This window comes from Hemitrygon akajei, chromosome 6 (assembly GCF_048418815.1).
Source record: "Hemitrygon akajei chromosome 6, sHemAka1.3, whole genome shotgun sequence".
Lineage (NCBI taxonomy): Eukaryota > Metazoa > Chordata > Chondrichthyes > Myliobatiformes > Dasyatidae > Hemitrygon > Hemitrygon akajei.
In genome coordinates, this window is record NC_133129.1 from 126605809 (window position 1) to 126630630 (window position 24822).

Sequence of the window (24822 nt, forward strand, 5' to 3'; positions counted from 1 at the left end):
GAGGAGGGCTGACCGTACTGGCACACCAACAAGCGCCCCCCCCCCCCCCCACAGAGATCTGATCCATGACCCCACCTCGCTCTTCCTGGGGCTTTACTACAGCTACCAGAAAAAACTGGGCAGCCACAAATAAGCTCAGAAGTCAACAGGCCAAAAAAGCACAAGCACTACACTGAAGGGGTGTCAGACAAACCACAGCTTGCCCAGGCATTGTTGTCCTGACCCAGAACGTCCTCCACCTAGTCCAAACATGCCCTCTCACCAAGATCTGAGATTGCTTCGTCGCGGTCCATTGATGTAGCCACAAGTTGGAGTTTGACACAAAACAATTATAAGTGTGAAGGGAAAAACACCAGCCATACAAAACAACAAGTATTCTAGTGCTCTTGAAATGAATGCGAATATTGCTTTTGCCGTCCTTACCACGGACTCAACATGCAAGTTAAACTTTAGGGAATCCTGCACCTCCGTTTTCTACATCTTTCTCCAGGCTTAGAAAATAGTCTATGCCTTTATTCCTCTAACACAATGTAAGACCACACGCTTCCCTACACTGAATTCCATCTGCCACTTCTTTACCCATTTTTCTAGTCTGTCTGAGTCATTCTGCAGGCTCCCTGCTCTCTCAACACTACCTGCCTCAACCTTCCTTTGTATCATCCACAATCATGGATGGCCACAAGGCTACCAATTCCTTCATCCAAATCATTAACATACAATTTGAAAAGAGCAGTCCCAACAACAATCTCTGCAGAGCATCATTAATTACCTGCAACCAACCAGAAAAGGACTCCTTTATTCCCACTCTTTGCCTCCTGCTAGTCAGCCAATCTTCAGTCCACACTAGTATTTTACATATAATACCACTAGTTCTTAAATTGTTTAGCAGACTTGTGTATGGCACCTTGTTAAAGGCCTTCTGAAAAATCCAAATAAACAAGATCCACCTTCTCTCCTTTGTCCATCCTGTCTGTTATCTCCTCAGTGATTTGTCAGGCAAGATTTTCCCTCAAGGATACCAGGCTGACTTTGTGATATTTTACAACGTTCTTCCAAGTATCCTGAAACCTCAATTAAGAAATGGACTAACAGCTTGTCAACCACTGAAGTCGAGCTAACTGGCCTATCATTTAAGAGTGGAATGACATTTGCAATTTTACAGTCCTCTGGAACCATTCCAGAATCTAGCGATTCTTGGGAGATCACTACTAATGCTTCCACAATCTCTTCAGCCACCTCTTTCAGAACTCTGGGGTATAGGCCATCTGGTCCAGGTGATTATCTACCTTCAGACCTTCCAGCTTTCCACGCACCTTCTCCTTAGTAATAGTAACTACACTGTGTAGTTGCTATTACTACTGCCCGACACTCTCAAATTTCTGGCATGGTGCTGGCGTCTTCCAGTGAAGACCAATGCAAAATACTAAGTTCTTCTACCACTTTCTTGTTCCCCCATTACTACCTCTCTTACATCATTTTCTGGCAGTCCAATATCTAATGTTGCTTTTATTTCACTCTTGATCCCTCTCATCAGCCAGGGTTCCCTGAACTTGGTATGCCTACCCTTCATCTTAACAGGAATATACTCTTGATATGACCTTTTTTTTTTTAAAAAGCCTCCTACGTACCAACTATTCTGTTGCCTTTAAGTCACCCAGTCTACCCCAGCTAGATCCTGCCTAAAGTGCTCAAAGTTGGCCCAGCTCCAGTTCAGCATTTTAACCCGAGGCCCTGTTCTATCTTCTTCAACAACTACTTTAAAACTAATAGAATTGTGGTCACTGGACCCAAAAAGCTCTCTCAAGAGCCAATTCAGTGACTTGGTCTGCCTCATTCCCCAAGTATTGCTCCTAATCGAGCAAGTTCCTCTACATATTGCGTGAGGAAACTGCCTTGGGCACCACATAAATCCCTTCCCATTCAGGTCCTTTACACTCTGGGTGGCCCAATCGATACCTGGTAAACTGATGTTTCCCCACTACCCAACTATTCTCACAACCACATGCAATTTCCCCACACATCTGCTCCTCAAGTCCCACTGACTTTTTTTTGGTGGGGGTGGAGTTCTGTAATATAACCCTACCAAAGTGACCAACCCCTTCTTATTTTTAAGCTCTATGCACGTACCCCTCAAGAACATCGCCCAAGCACTGCTCTTATTTCATCCCTTATCAAAAAGACCACACCATCTCCACTCTTACCCGTGCCTCTGTCAGACTTAAAACATCGGTATCCTGGAACACTGAGCTGATAGTATTGCCCTTCTCTCAGCTATATTTCTGCTATGGCCACAATATCCTTGTCCCTAGAGGCAATCCACTCTCTCAGTTTGTCCATCTTATCTGTAAAATCAAGTGTGTTGAATTTAAAGCAGTGGTCCCACTGGCCCTTTTACTGTAAATATGGCCATGCTGATTACATGCAGGAAGCAAAGCTTATATGCTGTATGTACCTTTGTCTTCTCACTGACTTTGCTTGCGAGTCCCATGCCCCTGCCAATTAGTTTAAACCCTCCTTGGTGGTTAAAACAAATTTCCCTGATAGAATTTTGGCCCCTATCAGGCTAAAGTGCAAGACATCCTTCTTGTACAGGTCACCTCTACCAAAAGGATATCTAAATAACCATTTATATCCTTGGTTATAAATCAAGGAATAGGGTGCAGAACATCATTTGTAACTGGACCAATTAAGATTTAATCATTCCATTCTAATGTGCAATTTCAAACAAGAGAAAATCTGCAGACACTGGAAATCCAAACAACACACACAAAATGCTGGAGGAACTTGCACCTATACCTCCTCCCTCACTACCATTCACAGCCCCAAACATACCTTCCAGGTGAAGCGACATTCTACCTGCAAGTCTGGTGGGGTCATAAACCGGTGTCTGGTGCATTTCTCTCTCCCCTCCCCCCCCAACCTTTTAAATCTACCTTTTAAATTTTTTTCCTCCAGTCCTGCTGAGGGTCTCGGCCCAAACGTCAATTATACTCTTTTCCATAGATGCTGCTTGGCCTGCTGAGTTCCTCAGTGTCCTGTGTTTACTGTGGTATTTCTATGTTTTTCTTTACTGCTGCTTTGGATTGTCTTTCTTTATTTTTTTAAGTTCTTCTGAGCTTATTGGCAAACAAGTCCATGATATCAAACAGCTCATGAAAACACAAGACCATTCTAACTTTGAAAACCACATTAAATGGTACAACTAGGAATGGGATTGTAATAGCTCTTTGGTTAGCAATTAGAGATAATTGCAGCCAATTTTTCTGCTCGCAATTCCTCTTTTCACACCTCCCCAAACAGTCCATTGTAATAGAAACATAGAAAACCAGCCATTGTTTATTGCATTTGAAATAAATGAAATTGGCTTGTTCCTTCATAGAAATCTGATTATAAATGAGGCTATTAATGATTAAGTAGCTCGGCCCAAAATGTCGACTTTTATTTTTCTCCATGTATGCTGCCTGACGTGCTGAGTTACTCCAGCATTTTGTGTGTGTTACCCAAGAATTCATTCTGATAAAATCATTTTTAATTTGCGATGCTCAGAACTAGTGTTCCTCATTGCAAGAAATGTAGGCAGTCACTGAAAGACTGGTAAGGGATATAGAATTTCCTTTTCTTGACCCAGGCACTAAGCTAATCAAGGTTCAATGCCAAACCAATAAAGAAACAATAGACCGCATTTTCCCATCACACAAGACAAGAACTCCACTCAATGCCAAAATAAACAAAAAAAATTAAAAACATCTGCCAGTTATTCTAGCAACAAAAGAATAAGAAACAAAAGGAAGAAGGAACTGGTAGGTTTTCTCTCAATAAGAGAACCAACCAGTTCCCCCTCCTCTACCACATCATCCTCCATTTGGCAGATCTGGTCCTCGCCCTCAACAATTTTTTCTTTGGCTCCTCGCACTTTCTCCAGACTCTAGGGGTAGCCATGGGCACCTGCATGGGCCCCAGCTATTGCTGTCTTTTCCTTGGCTATGTAGAACAGTCCATGGTCCAAGCCTCCCCAACTCTTCCTCCATTACATTGACGACTGCATTGGTGTTGCTTCATGCACCAACGCTGTTAGTCAATTTCATCAACTTTGCCTACACTGCCCATAAATTCACTTGGTCCATTTCTGACACCTCCCTCCCCTTATTCAACCTCTGCCTCCACCTCTGGAGACAAACATCTTTTTAAAAAAATCTACTGATACCCATAGTCATCTTGAATATACCTCTTCACACCCTGTCGCTTGTAAAAATGCTACTCCTTTTTTCAGTTCCTTTGTCTCCACTGCATCTGTACACAGGATGAGGCTTTCCTTTCCAGGACACCAGAGAAGTCCTTCTTCAAAGAACAGGGTTTCCTTCATCCACCATTGATGCTGCCCTCACCCATATCTTGTCCATTTCCTGAACATCCACACTTTCCCATCTTCCCACCGCCTAAAGTGATAGAGCTCTTCTTGTCCTTACCTACCACCCCATGAGCCTCCAAATCCCACACGTCATTCTCAGTGTCTTAGCCACCTACAAAGGGATCCTCTCACTAAGAACATCTTTACCTCCTCCCCCCCCAATCCACTCCACATGGATTGCTCCTTCCATGATTCCCATGTCCATTCGTCCCTCCTCGCTAATCTCCCTCATGGCGGTAATCCCTGCAAGTGGCCATCCACCAAAAGCAGAACTTCCGGCTGCCAAACATTTTAATTCCAATTCCCATTCCAACATGTTAGCCCATGGCCTCCTCCTGTACCATAATGAGGCCAGCCTCAGGGTGGAGCAGCAACATCTTACGTTCAGTCAGGGTAGAATCCCCAACCTAATGGCATAGATATGCATTTCTCCTTCTGGTAAGAAAAAAAATTACCCCCCCCTCCTTCCTATTCCCCATTCTGGCCCCTCATCTCTTCTCACCTACCTATCATCTCCCCTGAAGTCCTCTCCTCCTTCCCTCCTTCCTTTCGCCCACTCTTCTCCATCAGCTTCCATCCTCTCCAGCGCTTTATCCTATCCTCCTTCCCCTCCCCCCCACCTTTTTTATTCTGTCATCTTCCTGCTTCCTCTCCAGTCCAAAATGTTGACTGGTTATTCATTCCCATGGATACTGCCTGACCTGCAGAGTTCCTCCAGCATTTTGTGTGAGTTGCTTTGTATTTCCAGCATCTGCAGAATCTCGTGTTTATTAAAGAGAAGAGTAGGTTTGTCGATAGTCCATAATGAACGAGAAATAGGCTGCACCCATGGTATTAGAGAAGGACACTTAAAAATTTTCCTGTCTAATTTTCACAGCCTATAAATGACTGAATACTCAATGAACTATGAGCTGAACTCATCAGAAATAGTACCATTGGTCCAAATCAGCTTGCCACTGACCTCCAAACTAATTGAAACATGCCTTGGTGCAATTCTTCCAGCTTGTATTTTGGAGAATTGCTACAGTTACTTCAGTTGGCAAAACAAACAGCTTCCATATTTTGGAAGCAACTCAAAATGATCCTGTTCATCATTCTGGCCCTTTCCACTCCAACAATTATGCACCATTGATCTATTCGTGGAATTTTCAGAAAAACGGTGTTGCAATTTGTTATAAATATAAGCTAAGAGCACCCTTTCTTTTCAAAATACCCTACCCGTACATTGTAAAACTCTGAGCAATCAAGTTCCTTCACATTTCCCCCTCACAGGGAATAACAACAGGCCTGCTGAATCTTTTGTTTCAAGGTGTCACAGTTGGAAAGTAAGCCATGAAGTGACTAAGAACATTAAAGTACTAAATGACAAAATTGTTTCTGAAGCTAAGACAAAGTGCATTCACACCCAATTGCTGTTGTTCACTGACACCATTGTTGCTCATCACACGATAGCTGACACACACGTAGGGAATGGTGTCATGTTATCTTTGGAGAAAAGTGATCTACTGCTGCAAATTTTGCAGGTTCTCTGGTAACAGTAAGATGATACTGAGCATTGCAATTACTATTACTGTAATTAGCAGCCAAGGTGATTCAGATCACATTAACAAAGAGGATGGAGGTGGAGTTATTACATCCTCATTGAAAGCAGGATTAGTACAGTAGTTTACTAACACACTGTAGAAAAGGAGTTGGTGCAGATATAAACAAGGGTGATAGCTCACTTTGACTGGATGCAGTCAGGCAGGAGAGGACACGTTATTATTTATAACTAAAGGCTTGAAGTTTGGGGTAATTGGTGAGTTTAGCTACAGATCAGAGTACTGGTGGGATACAATAATAAGCTGGGGAACAAGAAGAAGAGCGGGCTTTGATAATGATGTATTCCAGAGAGGAGCTGTGGAATAATTTTGAAAGTTATCCTGGTAGGGCCAGGTCCTGAACAATCACACAGGAGCACACCTATCTGCATTCTATTACTGTTCCCCTTGGACACATGCTGCATAAATCAACAAGACAGGTGGCCAACTGGCACTAAAATGGTGGCGCAGCACTTCCGAATAGCACATAAGCTGTTGATCCTGACGCTAATGGAAGTATGACTAGTGTGGGTTCTTTAGCTAAACATTGCTCTAGCATGATTCTCTTCTGGATCAGAGCTATCGTTCACAAGCTTGATTGTCCGAGACACACTTCCATCGGTCACCATGGCAGTGTAATTGTTATCCATTTATTGGGTCCAGTAATTTGTGTTACCCCATTTGATGGTTTTGAGGCATGGTAACGGTATCAAGGGCCAATTTGAAACATACCTGTAATGTTGGCCTTCAGTTCTTCATCCGCGACCCTGATTGCCTGCATCATGTTGGGGATTCCATTCTGCTTGACCAGCTCCAGCTTGTTTATGTTGTTGTTGTATATCAGGTTCCGCATCGCTGCTGTAGCACTTCTCTGCACCTCCACTGCATCATGGTTGAAAAGATTTACTAGCAGCACGATTGCGTTCAAGTTATAGGCCTGTTGAGAGAGACACATCCAATTCAACAACACAGTTATGATGGCCATAGCTCAATTTCACAAAACACTGTCAAGTAGAAACCCATAATCTGTGTCACTTTGCAGAGTATGACTTTGCCTAGAATAATGAGTAGCGTCACTGGCACTGAAAAATATAGGTGTATGTTTAAAAGAAAACTTCTTCCATGGCGAAGGTGCACTTTTCTATCTTAAAAATCACTTCCATCAGTATAAATAAAGCCAAACCAATCTGCTTTCCTTTGATCTCTCAGACAATTCCAACACTCAGCCACAAGGATAAGATAGTGACCTGTGTTCTACACATGTGTAACCAGGTGATTGTTGAATATTATTCCTTATTGTTAAAGTGCACTTATGTATTCAGCCTGGTAATGCTAAAATAGCTGCCTGTGCCTTTAAGGGAAAACAGTGATGTCATTATGCACGTGTGGAGTATAAAGGAGTTGCAAGGTTCTAGAAAAGACGTCGAATGCTAGTTGTATGGTGAGGAAAGGTGAATAATATTCGACAATATCCATGTAAATTAATTTACATTTATTTGTAAATCTAGAATATCAGTAATTTGACACGTTTTACATGTGGATGCTTCTGATTTTCTCAAGTAAGGTGTCAGCGCTGGATAGCGTGGTTGTGCTTAGTTCCTTAATGGCCTAGTAGGTTAATCTTCAAAGTAATTTAAACTCCAAGCAATATATTGTAAAAGTTTATTTTTCTCTTTCTTTATTGTTTCATGACTGAAATGTGAATGTAATGAGTAATGTGAATGTGTTAATTTCTGTTTACATAGTGTGAGCGAGGAGAACTTGTTTCAGGGTCCAACCTATGTGTGTTTGGAAGTTAGGCATGTGTGCCAAAGTGAGTATATCTCTTAGTTAAGGTGAGATGTATTTATTCATATTTTTAATGTTGTGTACAAGGTACAGGGGTGGTGGGATTCTAATGTTGTTTGTATTGTCTTTTTTAAGAATTGCCACTACCGTATTGCTTTTGTATATTTTATTTATTTTCATACTGCATATGTAACAAGGGGGTGCACCAAAACTAAGCTGAGATTGTAACAATGGGAACTGATTTTTAAAAATTTATTCTGTGGTTTTTATTTTGATACCCTCTTTCTGCATTGAAACATCTAAAACAGATAAAGGAATTAAAGATCTGAAAAGGTATTTACGGCCCAGTGTGTGCAACTTTCCCCAGGCTACACATGTGCCCACCCCACCAGCCAGTCTCACCTGTGTTTTAGCATTTGCATCATGGTAGCATGTGTGCTGAATGTATCCAGCTCCAATAACTTGGTTATTTACATCGTGGCTGCCCAGAAATTGCACAGCTGTAGGCAAGTTCATTCCATCATTTCTAGAGAGAACAAAGTCAAAGTTATAAAAACCCACTAAAATAGAAGAAAAGTACTGGAGTAGAAATTGATCTCCAAGCATGGCACTAATGCATCAAATGCAATGCTTTCTCACATTAATTCCATTGCCCTGAATGGAATTATGTTGTCTGGAAATTCTACTGCACCATCAGGAATCAAATGGACTAGTGCAATAGTGTGATATCAGAGACCATTTCCACCATTTTCTTTCCAAACAGAGGCAGAAATTAGTGTACAGGTGGGGGCTACCACAGAGATCTTCAGGTTAGTCAGCTGTTGATTTGGGTGGGGGTGCAGGGGGGGTGGGTAGAAAGAGACATGGATGCGTAATGACTGAGGAAATGGCAGGACCCCTCCTGCCCTCCAAAATATTAAGGTCAGTAAGTCACAACTTGGCAAACATTTGCATCCAGCATGATACTAGTAAAAGCATGTCACTCTCAAATTGTCCAACTGTAGCACCCAGGAGAAAGTTCTGCTGCAGTGTTCCAAACAGTAGTTACATCATCTTCACACTGATGCCCACGTTGTTCCAGGGTGCAAGGACGAACTCCCATGAGAAGGTGCCCAGTTAAATATACAGAATGATGCTAGAGAAAACCCGACTACTCTAAATTAGCGATCCATGTTCAACCAATTTTCTACATGCTTGTAAATCAGACTGAAATGCAAAACTTAGCCAGTGATGTGGTATCTGTTTAGCAGCAATAATTTAATTTTAACTTCTGTTTAATAGGACTTTAAAAATTGTCTCATAGAAATTTGGGTGATAAATCAACATCCCAATTAACCCAAAATGTTTACAAAGCCAAACAAAATCTTCACCCAAACTCTGCTCATAAAGACTTTAAATGCCACAACTATATCCTCAAATATTGACCCTTCCCCAGGAAATTTCAATTCAAGAAACTGGTCAGTGATGCATACTGTCAGCAAAGTTGTAGGGCAACAGATTGTGATCACTTTACATTACCTACACACGTGTACATTGCAGAAGTAGTACTGATCAGAAGCAGAACTTCTTGCTTCAAGGGCAGATGCTAACTCTAGATGCTTGGAGGCTCTGAAAAGTACAGCTAACATAACTTCCAGCATTCATTGGACCTGGAACTCTTCAAGCTCCCATGATTCAGTACAGGTAAACAAGTTGTTGTGTTAATAGTAAAACTACCCAGTAACTCCTCTTTAGAAAGCCAGTATACACAGGTTACAATAATCATTACTGCAACTAAAAATTATTTACACAATGATCATTAACACTGTCACATAATACCAAAAAGGAGGGAGAAAGGATCTTTCCCCATCAAAAAGTAGATTTTTTTCCATTTATTTTTTCTTTCTTTTTGCACAGTTAGAGCATTGGGGATGCCAGGGAGGATAGTGGAATGCTCCGCTTGCAGGATGTAGGAGGGCAGGGAGACCTCTAGTACTGCATAAAGTGCATCCGGCTGGGGCTTCCTTCAGACCGTGTTAAGGAATCAGAGCTGGAACCGGATGAACTCTGGATCATTAGGGAGCCTGTGGGGTTGATCGATATGACACAGAGGGAGGCAGTTACAGGTGACTGTCTGGGGGGGGGGGGGGGGGGTAAAGGAGATAGGCAGCCAGTACAGAGTACCCCTATGGCTCTTCCCCTCAACAATATGCACACTGCCTTGGATACTGTTGGCGGTGGGGAGGTGTGGGGGAAGGAAATGACCTAGCAAAGGAAACCTACGGTAGTCAGGTCTCTGGCTCAGAAGAAAAGGGAGATGGATGGAAGAAGAGGACTGCAGGAGTGATACTGGATTCCATAATTAGAAGAGTAGACAGGAGATTCTGTGGACATGAAAGAGACACCCAGATGGTATGTTGCCTCCCAGGTGCTAGGGTCAGGGATGTCTTGGATCGTGTCCACAGCATTCTAAAGTGGGAGAGTGGTCAGCCAGAAGTTGTGGTATATATTGGTACCAACAACATAGGTAGGAAAAGGGAGGAGATCCTGAAGAGAGAAACTAGGGAGTTAGGTAGAAAGATGAAAGGCAGGACCTCCAAAGATAGTAATCGCCAGATTACTGCCTATGCAACATTCCAAGAATAGGATGAATTGGCAGACGAATGTGTGGCTAAGGGACTGGTGCAAGGGGGCAGTTTTCAAATGTCTGGATCATTGGGATCTCTTCTGGGGAAAGTATGATCTGTACAAAAAGGACGGGTTACACCTGAACCCGAGGAGGACCACATCCTTGTAGGCCAGCTTGCTAGAGCTGCTGGGGAGAGTTTAAGCTAATTTGGCATGGGGTGGGATCTGAAGTGATATGACTGGGCATGGGGTGGTGGGTGTGCAAATAGATACAGAGTCTAGTGAGTCTGAGGAAGGACAGGTAGATGATAGGGCAAAATTACAGTAAGAGGGATGTGTTAAGTGTAATGTGGTTGCAAAATTGAAAAGGGTGATGAACTGAAGATGCTATATTTGAAAGCACGTAGTTAATGGTACAATGTAGATGATCTTGTAGCACTGTTGGGGATTGGCATCAGTGAGCTGTGCTTAAAGGAAGATCATAGATCAAGGATGCACATTGTATTGAAAGAATACGCAGGTAGGCTGAGGGGGTTGGGTGGCTCTGTTGTAAAGAATAAAATCAAATCCTTAGAAAATGGGTAACATAGGAACAGAAGAAGTAGAATCCTTGTAGGTAAGGTTAAGAAACTGCAAGGGTAAAAAGACCCTAATGGGAGTTATATACAGGCCTTTAAATAATAACCAGGATGCAGAGTACAATTTACAATGGGAGATGGAAAAGGAGTGCAAAAAGGGAAATATTATGATAGTCATGGTGGATTTCTATATGTAGGTAAATTGGGAAGATCGGGTTGGTGCTAGATCGCAAGAAAGGCGAGTTGTAGAATGCCTACTAGATGGCTTTTTAGAGTAGCTTGTGATTGAGCTCATTAGGCAAAGGCAATTCTGGATTGGGTGTTGTGTAATGAACCAGATTTGATTACGGAGCTAAAGGTAAAGAAACCTTTTAGAGGCTGTGATCATTCAATGATAGAATTCACACTGCAGTTTGAGAGGGAGAAGATGGTCAGATATATCAGCATTACAGTGGAATAAAGGGAATAACAGAGGTACGAGAGGGCAGCTGGCCAAAGCTAATTGAGAGGGACATGGCAGGGATGATGGCAGAACAGCAATGGCTGGAAATTTCTGGGAGCAAGTTGGAAGGTGCAGGGATATCAGCAACAAAGCAGAAGGCATAGAATTGAGCAAAAGTTAGTGGGAAGGTAGATTGGGAAGTTTTTAAAAAACAACAGAAGACAAAAAAAAAGCTAAAGGAGAGAAAAGATGAAATACAAAAGGCATGGTAGCCAATATAAGATACAAAAAGTTTTAAAATCAGATATATATACACACACACACACACATAAAAAGGAAAGTGAGCAGATATCAGACCACTGGAAAATAACACTTAAGAGATAGTGATGGGAGACAGAGAATTGGCAGATGAACTTTTTGGCAAATTCTTTTGTGTCAGTCTTCACTGTGGAAGAAACCCAGCAGTATGCCAGAAATTCAAGAGTGTCAGGGGCAGAAGTGAGAAGAATTGCTGTTACTGAGGAGAAGGTGCTTGAGAAGCTGAAAGATCTGAAGGGTAGATAAGTCACCTGGACCAGATGGACCACACACCAGGATTCTAAAAGGGGTACCTGAGGAGCTTGTGAAGTATTATTAATGATCTTTTAAGAATCAGTAGATTCTGGCATGGTTTCAGAGGACTGGAAAATTAAAAATGTCACTCCACTCTTCAAGAAAGAGGCTGAAGAAAGGAATTTATAGGCCAGTTAGCCAGACTTAAGAGGTTGGCAAGTTGTTGGAGTCCATTATCAAGGAAGAAGTTTTGGGGTTCTTGGATACAATGATATACTAGACCAAAGTCAGCGTGGTTTCTTCAAGGGGAAAATCTTACCTGACAAATCTTTTGAAAATAACAAGCAGGCTAGACAAACGAGAATCAGTGGATGTTGGATACTTGATTTTCAGAAGGCTTTTGACAAGGTGCTGCACACAAGGCTGCTTAACAAGAGCCCATGGTACTACAAGTAAGAGATATTAGCATGGATAGAAGATTGACTGACAGGCAGGAGTCAAAGAGTGGGAATAAGGGGGGGGGGTGCCTTTTCCAGTTGATTGCCAGTTGAGTAGTAATTTTCCACAGGAGTCTGTGTTGTGATTGCTCCTTTTCACGTTATACGTCAATAATTTGGATGATGGAGCTGATGGCTTTGTGGCCAATCTGCTGACAATTTGAAGATAGGGAGATGAAGTACAGAGTCTGCAGAAAGATTTAGACAGATTGTAAGAATAGGCGAAGTGCCAGATGGAATACAGTGCAGGGAAATGTATGGAATAAGGGTGTAGACTATTTTCTATATGGGGTGAACATTCCAAACTTCAGAGGTGCAAAGGAACTTGGGAGCTTTCATGCAAGATTTCCTGAAGGTTAACTTATAGGTTATGTCAGTGGTAATGAAGACAAATGTAATGTTAGCATTCATTTCAAGAGGGCCAAGATATAAGCGCAAGGATGTGCTGGCATTGGAGAGGGCGCAGAGAAGGCTTATAAGAGTGGTCCCAGGAATGAAAGCGTTAATAAAGGAGAAGCATTTGATGGCTCTGGGCCCATACTCACTGAGGTTTAGAAGGATGGGGATCTCACTGAAATCTATTGAACATTGAAAGGTCTATATAGAGTGGATTTGGGAAGGATATTTCCTATAGTGAGAAAGTCTACAACCAGAGAGCACAGCCCCAGAATAAAGGGACAACCATTTGGTACGGAGATGAGGAGGAATTTTTTTAGCCAGAGGGTAGTGAATCTGGAATTCATTGCTATAGACAACCATTGAGTACAAGTCATTGTGCATATTTAAAGCAGAGGTTCGGAGTTTCTTGATTTGTCAGGGCATGATAGATTACAGGGAGAAGGCAGGAGAATGGGGTGGAGGAGGATAATAAATTAGACATGGACTGGCAAAGCAGATTCAATAGGCTGAATGGCCTCATTCTGCTCCTATACTTTATGGTTTTCTGGTCTAATAATCCATTTAATTAAATACCAGGTGTTACATTGAATATTCGCAGCCCACCAATCCTTTTGTCAATTGTTCAGTCACTAATTTAGCTGTATAGAAAATAGGCATTTGTTTCAGGTTTCTTTGTTAACTACAGAAAAGAAAACTGCTTTGTTTTCCTACTCATGTCATTAGCTAGCTTTATAGAATGGAAGAGGAGCACGAGTGCTTTTGGAAAAACAAGTTTTAACATTTTTTTAAAAATTAGTTATATACAAGGTTGATAAACTGTTAAAACATTAACAATGTTGTAGAAAGGAGAGATGGTTTAACCATATTAAATGTGCAAAGAACTTATTAAAGATTAAAAGGGGTAATTAAGGACAATTTCAAACCAGATTTTCCCCACCCTAAAATTTTCAAATCACTGAATCCTTTCAGTCAAGTAGAATTAGGTTACAATGCTTTCACCTGAAAATAACAATGCCATTTCTCTTCAAGATGCTGTTTGACTTGCTTATTCCCAGCATCTGCTAATTTTATTTAAAAATTGTGATCTAATAGGGTGAGAGGTTGTCCCTTTCACTCTTGTCGAGAAAGCTGGTTTGCTGTTGAGCCAACAGTAACAATATGAATGTAGAACTTACTGTGACATTTGAAATCTGCTCATTTCGCTTTGTAACTGCTGCATTTGCTGATCTCCCAGTTCTCGGCCAGAAAGGCTGTGCAGAGATGGAGTGCGTGGTATCTGTATTGAATGTTGTGAACTTATACTTGCTCTTCCACGCATGGATTTGCAGTTTTGTTGGACCCTCTGCAGTGTGCGCTGAGCTGGGGGCCTAACCGTTCGACGGATGGATGTCTCTCTTTCTTCTGCTACATAACCAGGCATGCCTATTGACCCACTCGATAGCCTTTTCACAGAGACCCCTCCACTCATTTGATGACTCAGAGGATAAGGGATTGTGTAGTTCGCACTGCTGGTGTATTCATTACCACCAGACATATAGCCGTTATCAACCTGATCTGAGATCATGCTAATTTCTTCATCATCTTGTCTCTGATATGCAACATTCCCCTGAGATCCGGACCATGAACTTTTCTGAGCATATTTGCTTGGCAACTGCAATGAGCGCAGAGACACGCTATCAATGTCCTGCTGCCCCATCTGTGATGCCGTGCCGTATGCGTATTGCGAAGAGCGGTGAAAGGACAATGGTCTAGGTTTGGAATGATGATGACTGGAAAAGGATCTGGTCTGAGAGATTACTTCCTCCCCCCGTCTGCTATACTGACTTGCTCTGCTTGGCCCTTTAAAGGCAAAATCTCCTACAGCCGAGCGAGATGACCAGTTCCGATTGCCTCCTTGTTGGTACACAGATGGTTTGACAGTCTGAGGAAAAAAAAAACCATGCAATCATTTACAAAGTAAGTTACAATGACAAGTGGGAAAAAAATCAGAAACCTAGCACCACCTGATAATTAGTTTACTTCCCCTCTTCAAAGAACTGGCTCATGCTCGGATTCCATTTTACATTTGTAAATAACCCTCTGATACCTTGCACAGAATTCACTCATCGTAGCTCAGCAATACTACTGAGTGTTGGCTTGTTATTTTTGACCTATTATGACTCGCAGTAATTAGCATCGTACTTTTATCGTACAGAACCAGATACCTTGATCCATCACCATCAGGTCTGTGCTGAGCCGCTCTCCAGAAAACTTAATGAAACCGCACTCTCTTTTTTACTTTTTTCGCAAGCAATCACCTTAAACTTGTACCTGCATTCTACACTCCGCATCAACCACTTACATGAAGACAGTTACTAGGCCACCCTACAACATTGCCACCAAAAAAATCTATTATTCAAATTTCTTCCCATAAATGCAATCTCTCATTTCTGATGGAAGCTTGAATCTGTGCTGCATCTTTTTTCAAGTTTCCTGCAAATGGCATTTCAGACTTACTCCCAACACAGAGGTTCTTGCTGTGGAATAGCATTTCTAGAAAGCTTACACAAGACTCGGGCAATTCAGGCACACGACTTTGCTCTGCTAGTTCACTCTACGTACGAGACAAGCCACAGTGGAACAGAATTAGAACCTTGTTTAGTCTGACCAAAATTTCCTGCCTTTACTTCACACCCTTCCCCATAATTAAATATTTAACTTGATCAGGGAGTTAGTTTATTAACCCAACTACTCCCTAACTAACAAGAAGCGGAAACTTTATCCTTTGCGTTTTTCTCTCCCTAGCCAAGAAGTGAGCCATTTCTAGTACTGGTCAATCTCTTTATAAATTATTTCAGCATATGAAATTTTTTTAAAAAATCATAATTATACAGGGCCCTATCTCTAATAAAATCAAATCCATACTCACAGAATACTTTTTCTCTGTTAAGTAAACTTGTGACTTTGAGCTGAAGCCTGGCATAGTTGCTGCCTGATACTTGGTCATTCCTCCAGAGCCTACAATGATGTTGAAAAGAGAAAAAGTAAAATATTAATTTAAGAAATGGTGCTCACAGCCGTTAGGTTTTTGATCTAATTATCGGAGGATTTTTGTCTGGCAAAGGTCCAGGATTTTGGCATTTTCCCGCTGAAATTTTACACGTCAATGTTATCTAGTGATGATCTTCAGAGTAGTATCTGATCTGATAGCAACCTCCTTCCACAGCAGATGGTTTCCCAGCAGGAGTAACAGCTCAGCATTCAGGAACAGCATACTTCAATATTTTGTTCTGGCAAAATTCATTTTTAAGCAATCAGCTCAAAATTCAAATAAGTGCCTGTAATCATTTACAAACAACTTCAGATTTATAGCATTCATTGCTCAACCACATGATGCTAATGAAGTAGCTTACCCACAAGTCATAAGCTTTCAAGGCTTCATTAGCAAATATATAAATTGTGCCACACTTTTGAGCTGGGTGGATACCAACGGCTATTTCAGTCACTGGACTTCCGTTGAAAGCTTCCTTTGCAATGTGGCATGACACAATTTAAAGAGCATGAAAAAATTGCCATCACCAGCTACCGGAGGGCAGAATCTGATGGAATTAGAATAGTTGATGCAATTATGTTTCGGCTGTTCTCGAGAGGTAAAAGGTGCTCCAGGAAGGGGCAGCTGGCACTAAGAGTCTTTCAGCTTTCAGCCTTTCTGGGGCTGAACAGGAGGGGTGGGGTTAGAAATCATGGGATCAGACTGGAGATTAGGAGTAGGTGCTACAGCAGTCACTGATGGATAAACAGGCACCTTAGTCTGTATTACTTGGGCAGAGCCGTATTATTCCAGTAACAACTGCTTCCACTAAATCTGGTCCAGTCCCACTGAGAGTTTTCCTATCCCAAATCTTTGGTTCTCACCACCCCAAATCTTTAAATGCCATGCAACATTAGTATTTCAAAATACAAGTGCCAGATGATAGAAATGTAACAATGGAAACTACTGGTATTAAACACTCAGCAGGTCACAGAAAGAAAAAAATATTTAATGCTTCAGGTCAACAATCATTTGCTAGAAGTAAAAATTGAACTTAGTTAATAGTTTCTTTTGGTTGGATGACAAAGGAAGAAGCAAATGAATATGAATGTGAGAGGGTGGATTGCAAAGGAAGGCAACAGCTAATGCCCAAAAGGATTTATAACAGGACAAGTTAAAGGGTGGAGGTGTAAAACAGAATGTCAGAATTATTACATGAGTTTGTTGAACTAAGCATGTAGGTCAGAAGGCACAATTGTATCTGGTGGAGGTTACTTTGAACTTCAATGTATACGAATTTCTAGCCTAAGGGTCTGAGAGGTGTTAGCCAGAAATCACTACTGTCTACAGATCAGTGAATTTGAATGAATCAAAGACAGTGGATGTTGACAGACCAATCATCATTGTTTTTGCCATGAGGTCGAAGGACTGGAGGCTGCCATTTTGTGTAGATGCACTGTATTCTCCATTTTGTGAACGAGTTTTGCTGGGCTGAATCAGTGCTTTAAAGTAGAAACAATGATGTTCCAGGTAATCTGCTGGATCATGTCCAAGTAAGTTATTTGTGGGGTTTCTTTTGCTATGAAATAACATGCAGGTTCAAGAGTGGTGGGGTCTGGATCTGCCCTGAGTGATTTGAGCTGGTTACTGGTTTGGTAACTGATTTAGAACAAAGAGCCATACATTACCAGTTGTGGGATCTTTTACAAGGGAGGTGTCTGAGATCTACCTACTGGCCTCAGCAAAGTGGAAGTCAGTCCGTCAGACTACAACAGCACACCTTTTTCTGCAGGTTTAATGGCAGGTTGGGATTAGTGAGAGGGCAGTGTGTTAAGAGGGGCTAAGGTTCAAAGTGGAGAGAGATAGTTGATGTCTTGTTGGCGATTACAGATAAAGAAGATCCAGAGCAAGCAGAAAAGCAAGAGCGGGGCGTCCAAGAGGAGGAGGGGAGGAGACTCTCGGGAGAATGGGTCATCAGTGTGGGTGGGGAATCCTTGCTGAAGAAGTTGGGTCGAAAACAGGGGTGACAGAAGAAAAGCTCAGCAACGTGGTGAGCGTGGAACACAGTACAGGTAAGGAGGGACAATGGCAAGGTTCTTGCTGAGGAAGAATATTCTGCCTCAGAGAGGTCAGAGGGAATGGTGAAGACATGGCAGGAATTAGAGATGGGATCAGTGGGGTGGGGGGGGCGGAAAGAGTGGTGAAGTCAGAGGAGGGGAGGGTTGCAGTGTTTATTGGAGTATAAAAGTTGCATTGTTTGCTGTGTATCCAAAACTATGTAGTCAGCTTTGAGTTTGCTATTTGCTATGCATGTATCCAATTTAGTAGGAGAATGAAATCTTAAGAATGTAGAAGATAATGGTGTGTTAATGAGAGGTAGCTAAGAGATGTAGATTAGAACATGATTAAGTCAATGGGTAGAAACAATAGTGGTGGATGTACTTGTGATACGCAACTGTAGACTGGATATGCTAATGCAACTAAACCAGGAGATTGCTATAAAAAATGCTATGTACAAGGATCGGTGGGCAATCATTGACTAGTTCAATGACTGTCACAGCTTTGATTTGCAAATTAAAGTTTAATACTTCTTGAAGAACCTTCTGCGTCTCCTGGTCATTTGTGGGGCACGAGAAACCACGACATGTTCAGGGAAGGTAGGGTAGGACCTGCTATCTTTCTTTATAAAAAAAAATCAATCCCATTTGCCTTCTATACTCTATTTGTCTGTCTAAATGCCTCTTAAACACAGTAATTAGATCCAATTCCACAAACTACTTTCCCTTTATTTCCACGTTCCCTTTATCAACTATTCTCTATTAAAAAAAATACAATTGCCCCTCAGATCTCTTTCGAAAGCTTCTCCTTCTCCTCACTTTAAATTTATACCGTCTTACTTTTGACACCCCAACATAGGAGAGAATCAAAAGTGTTTTGATTGTGCAACTACGTATCAATCGAATAAAAGCATACACACAGGAGATGGCTTTAACCGGTGGGTTTGAAAGACAAGAGAGACACAATCAATATGCATAATTATTTATTCCTTTTGCATTTATATTATAATATGAATAAAGCTTATTTGGAGGTGCTAAGGAGACAAATTTTGCATCCCAGAGCAACAAGCACATACAGCACAATCGAATTCTCTTGAAAGAAATAAATGTCATCAAACTTTGAAAAATGATTAAGCTATTTTATGAAGTGAAAAATTCCCAAGTATATATGCCTTTTAAATGAGGTAACAACATTTCAACTTGACACCATACTCCAAGTAAAATTCTATGGTGCTTGTATTTTCTGAGCTAAAATTATATTCAGTCCTCAAGTGGTTAATAACCAAATCGAAATTTAAATGCACGAAGATCATGTAAGGAACTGTAATTCTCACATTCCAGTATCAGCTACATAAAATGAAGATGCAGTTTCAAAGCTACAAACTTAAATCAATTTATAAAGTATATTTTCATTTTAAAACTTGGGAAGGAAAAACGCATGCAACCATTGACCTCACTTCCAAGTTAATCTGTTATTAATGAGTTGTCATAAGTATACAGCACCTATAAAAAGTATTCACCCCTTGGAACTTTTCATGTTTTATTGTTTTAAACATAGAAACATAGAAAATAGGTGCAGGAGTAGGCCATTCAGCCCTTCGAGCCTGCACCGCCATTCAGTATGATCATAGCTGATCATCCAACTCAGAACCCTGTACTTGCTTTCTCTCCATACCCCCTGATCCCTTTAGCCACAAGGGCCATATCTAACTTCCTCTTAAATATAATCCAATGAACCGGCCTCAACTGTTTCCTGTGGCAGAGAATTCCACAGATTCACCACTCTCTGTGTGAAAAAGATTTTCCTCAACTCGGTCCTAAAAGGCTTCCCCATTATCCTTAAACTGTGACCCCTCGTTCTGGACTTCCCCAACATCGGAAACAATCTTCCTGCATCTAGCCTGTCCAATCCCTTTAGAATTTTATACGTTTCAATAAGATCCCCCCTCAATCTTCTAAATTCCAGTGAGTATAAGCCTAGTCGATCCAGTCTTTCTTCATATGAAAGTCCTGCCATCCCAGGAATCAATCTGGTGAACCTTCTCTGTACTTTCTATGGCAAGAATGTCTTTCCTCAGGGGACCAAAACTGCACACAATATTTTACAACATTGAATTTTTTCCCTGTTTAGAAAATAGTCTATCCCTTTATTCCTTCTACCAAAGTGCATGACCGTATACTTCCCAATACTAACCCCTGTGGAACATCACTAGTCACCAGCAGCCAACGAGAAAAGGCCCCCTTGTATTCCCACTCATTGCCTCGTCAGTCAGCCAATCTTCTATCCATGCTAGTATCTTTCCTGCAATACCATGGACTCTTATCCTGTTAAGCAGCCTCGCATGCAGCACCTGGTCAAAGACCTTCTAAACATCAAGTAAACAACATGTACTGACTCTCCTTTGTCTACCTATCCTGTTTGTTATTTCCTCCAAAGAATTCCAACAAACTGTCAGGAAAAATTTCCTCTTAAAACCACACTACTTTATCACGCATCTCTAAGTAACCCAAAAACTCATCCTTAATAATGGACTCCAACATCTTCCCAACCACAGAAGTCAGGCTAACTTTAAGATGCATCCACACATATAATATAATTTTCAAAAAAAACCTACAATGGCTTGTTTATCTGAGGTCCTTCAAGATTTAAGATTGATTGATGTCATGCCCAGCACACAAGTGTAACGGAGAACAAAATAATTGCTGCTCCAGAATTAATACAACAAAAAAAATAAAAATATAACATTAAAAACATGAGAAGTATAAACACGAGATAGTGTATATACATTGACTGTATGTCCATAAAATGCCACTCGGCACAGAAGTTTCTGAACACGAGGTGACTGACAGGAAATGATACAGTAGTGGTAGTTTGGGTTGTGGATGAATGGATTAGTGGGTGAAGGTGTTGGTCAGCTCAGTGCTCAAGAAAGTAACTATTTTTGAGTTTTGGTGCTTCTGGCATGGACGTGAGTGGACAAACAGTTCGCGAGCAGCGTGGGTGGGAATCTTCATGATGTTACTGGCCCTTTTTCAGCACCTTTCTGCATACACGTCCTTGCTGGTGGGTAGGCTAGTGCAGTGGCACACCCAATGGGTTAGCACAGCTTTGCAGTACCAGCAAACCGGATTCAACTTCTGCCACTGTCTGTTAGGAGTTTGTACGTACTCCCCGTGACAGCATGGGTTTCGTTCGGGTGCTCCAGTCTCCTCACACTGGTTAGCAGGTTAATTGCCATTATAAATTGTCCCACGGTTACATTAGGGTAGAATCGGGGACTGCTGGGGTGTGCAGCTCGGACTAGAAGGATCTACTCTTCACTGTATCTCAATAAGTAAATAATCCATCGTGGAGCCTTCCTGTCTGCTGCACGGTTTCCATACCGTGCAATGATGCAGCACTGCGCATCTGTAGAATGACGCGAGTACAGATGTGTATAGCCCAGCTCTCTTCAGCCTCCTCAAAGCGGAGGTGTTGGTGAGCTTTCCAGATTCTGCAGAGTGTGTCCCAGACCATGAGAGTTTGTGCGAAAGGTGCACTCCCAGTCATTTGAAACTGCTCACAGTTTCCACTGCTGCTGATGTAAAGAAGGGTGGGTGTGGTTACAGGAAACAACCTGGTTAATATTTGTAATATCTAACTGGAATAGAAAGTTATTTAACTCAGTAGTAGTACAGAGATTACATTGCAGCAACAGTTTGACCACCCTCTGAACACTTAGGTCAGTTGTGATCTATAAACATTGGTGTTAAATGCAAGCCAGCTGTGGATATGGTCTTTGCTCCTTATCTACATGGAACTGGCCTGACTGTCATCTTTCTTGTTCTCTGATTGTTGTGATGTTTATGTACGTTTCATACCATAGTGATTGAAGCGGAACTTCTCCAGTGAAAGGTCATTAATGAACAATGACCTCAGTTTATCTCTGCTTGTAATTTTGTAATCTATACTTTTCAGTTGGTTGTAAAAAGGAAAGGGTTAAGGGATTTATTGCTTTTCAACGTCAATGTATGTTACATCATCACAATGAAGATGGCTATAGGTTCAAAGTTCAAGAGAATGCAACATTCCCTTCGAGACCTGAGAGTCTCAAGTCATGGTGACGCTGAAGCATTCCATTAGGGGCACACAGAAGTCACACGTAAACGGTGTGTGCAACTAATAAATTATCCAACCAAAGAGTTGGATCTGAAGTGTTTACTTTGTTTATCTGACTTACTGAGTACTTCCAGCATTTTCTGATCGTTAGGTTTTCAACACAAGTAGTTTTTACTTCCGATTTTCACCTGCCCAGACCATCACACACCTCAGTATGTGCAAGTCTGTGGTTCTCACACTGGCCTCCTTAACCATCTCACAACCCACAAAACCAGAGAAGAAGCAGGCCATCCTTGATCCAAAATAAGTGCAACTAGATCAGAGGGTCGGCAATTAAAATAGAAAGCACGGGCAGGTTTAGGAGGCAGGTCAAGACAACATTAATGGAGCGGGCAACACACACGAAATGCTGGGGGAGCTCAGCAGGCCAGACAACATCTATAGAAATGTTGACATTTCGGGCTGAGACCCTTCATCAAGACTGGGTAAAAAAAAAGGATGGGAAGTCCGAGCTAGACGGCAAGAAGTACAAGGTGGTAGGTGACAGATGAAACCAGGAGAGGGGGAGGGCTGAAGTAAAGGGCTGGGAAGCTGATAGGTGAAAGGGCTGGGGAGGAGCACCGCGGAGGTGGTGATGGGCAAGTAAGGAGATGAAGTTTGCGGGGGGGGGGGGGGGGGGGGGAGAAGCAGAATGGGGATGAAGGGGGCGGGGTAATCACCGGAAGTTCGAAAAATCGATGTTCGTGCCATCAGGTTGGAGGTTCTCCAGCCGGAATACAAGGTGTTGCTCTGCCAACCTGAGAGTGTGGGCTCATCGCGGTAGTGGAAGGAGCCATGTCGGAATGAGAATGGGAAGTAGAATTGAAGTGGGCGGGCACCGGGAGATCCACTTGTAGTTAGATGTGCGAGATCGATCAATCAGCGATTAAACTCGATAAATGGCAGGAACAGTCTACATCAGTCTCGCAAAGGGTTAAGAACTAGTCCGGCAACTTTTAAGTGATACCTATTCAAATGAAAGCAGAGCTACTTACACAAAGAACACTACAATCCTGAACTTTGTATGCAGGACTACGCCCAATTGCCCACCGGCGATTCAGCACAAACTATATCCGTCCCCAATGCGCTCACACACAAATTCACCGATTTAACTTCAAAGATAGGAATCCTTTCTGATTCGTGAAATTTGGTGATCACGTCATAAAAAAGAACATCTCAGGCCTCTCGCCCTTAATCTACAGAATAGTCATTTCGAAATACACTGAAGAGCTCAGTTGAATATTACATTGGGGAAAAAGTAATAGGGATAGGAGGAAAAACGTGAACGTTATGGGAGTGACAGGGTGTTCAAGGGAGTCAACACTTGCCCCACCCCCCTTACCTTCAAGGACCGATCCCGCGTAAGACGAGCCGGTGGCCCGGCCGCTACTGTTCTTCAGCATCGTCAAGACCTGCTCCTGCACCCTGATGCTCTTCTGCTCAGTCCCAAGCCGGTACTTATTCCGCTGGTCCAGCTGGCTTTCTGGCGGCACGGCCAACGTGGAAACAGGGGCGTCCGACGGTAAGGCGGACTTCAGAAAGTGTGCCTCTTGCATTGCGTTTCTCTTCGCGGTCCCCGCTCGCCGACCAGCCAAGTTCTCCCCCCGGGGATTCTGTTCGCGCTCTTCCCCTCGATTGCTCCCAATTCCCCACCTCCGGGACCACAAGTTAGCTGCTCGCCTTTCGGAGCTTTCTGTCGCCTTCCAAGCACAGGGTGAGGCGCGGCCGCTGCCGGAGGGTGGAGACTATTGCTAAACTCTTTATGAGTGAGTCCTGGCCTGATATAGCGCCCCACCCGCCAGGTGAGTCAGACCTACGATGAATAAATTTTGGCACCGATCCACAAGCTCTCCACGCACAGCCTTTCAAGGCGAGAATTCGGTCGCGTCTCAGTGATTTCGGGTGGACTTCAGCCTATCGATTATTTTTTAAGTGAAACTTACTACTTTTTATTTATAGCTTGATGCTTGGTTTTAAATCTTTCCGTGGAAAAATAAGTGGCGAGAAATAAGAGGCATTTATGTTTTGATGCTTTGAGCTCATCTTTCAATTTTTTTAATAGCCGTATTTAATATGTGTGTTTGGTGATTGCGTTCAGTATCCTTTACTCATTTGGTTAAAGAAAATATAAATGAAAATAAAATTGTTGGAAATATTGTGTCGTCGGGCAGCTGAATGTTTGTGCGGAGGGCGAAGCAGTATCAGCTTTTCGTCTGTTAGACTTTTCGAACAGTTGGACATCGAAAATGATTTGGTTGGCGCTTCGACTCCTGCCGAGTATTTCCAATGTGTTCTGTTTTACTTCAGATTTCTGATATCTGTAGTGAAGTTATTCAAGGAATTACACAGTACGTCGCTTTTCCCAATAAACAAGTAAGGTGATGGGGTCATACCCAATACCTGAAAGCCGTAATCATTATAAAAATGTAGCGGAAAGTCGTCGTTTCCTTTTTAAGCGGTGAAAATGTAAACATTTTTTTTTAAAATCATGCAGAAGCTATAAAATGAGGACAAAACCTTGAGGTAAGAAAAAACAAGACACAAAATGCAGGAGGAACGCAGCGGGCGGGAAACGAATGAAACAGTCGATTTTTCGGGTGAGCGTCTGCTGTTCACTCTTTTCCGTAGATGCTGCTTGGCTTGCTCAGTTCCTCCAGCGTTTTGTGTGTTTTGTCCTGGATTTCCAGCATCAGCAGTTTTTCTTGTGCTTGGGATAAGAAGAAGGGTTTGTGCTGATGAATGGGGAAAAAAAAGACTAATGTAAAA

General features: G+C 42.1%; 1 protein-coding gene across 1 annotated transcript in view; it reads right to left on the reverse strand.

The window, feature by feature from the left end:
• The window catches only part of LOC140729449 (plakophilin-3-like), a 67561-nt gene extending 43767 nt beyond the window's left edge, over window positions 1-23794 (reverse strand). The window contains exons 1-5 of the mRNA XM_073049204.1: window positions 23399-23794; window positions 15760-15848; window positions 14027-14772; window positions 8179-8302; window positions 6721-6925 (exon numbers count right to left, since the gene is read on the reverse strand). Coding sequence (XP_072905305.1) covers window positions 6721-6925; window positions 8179-8302; window positions 14027-14772; window positions 15760-15848; window positions 23399-23612 — 1378 coding nt within the window. The 5' untranslated portion in view covers window positions 23613-23794. The remainder of the gene's footprint in view (window positions 1-6720; window positions 6926-8178; window positions 8303-14026; window positions 14773-15759; window positions 15849-23398) is intronic.
• Between the last annotated feature and the right edge of the window lie 1028 nt (window positions 23795-24822).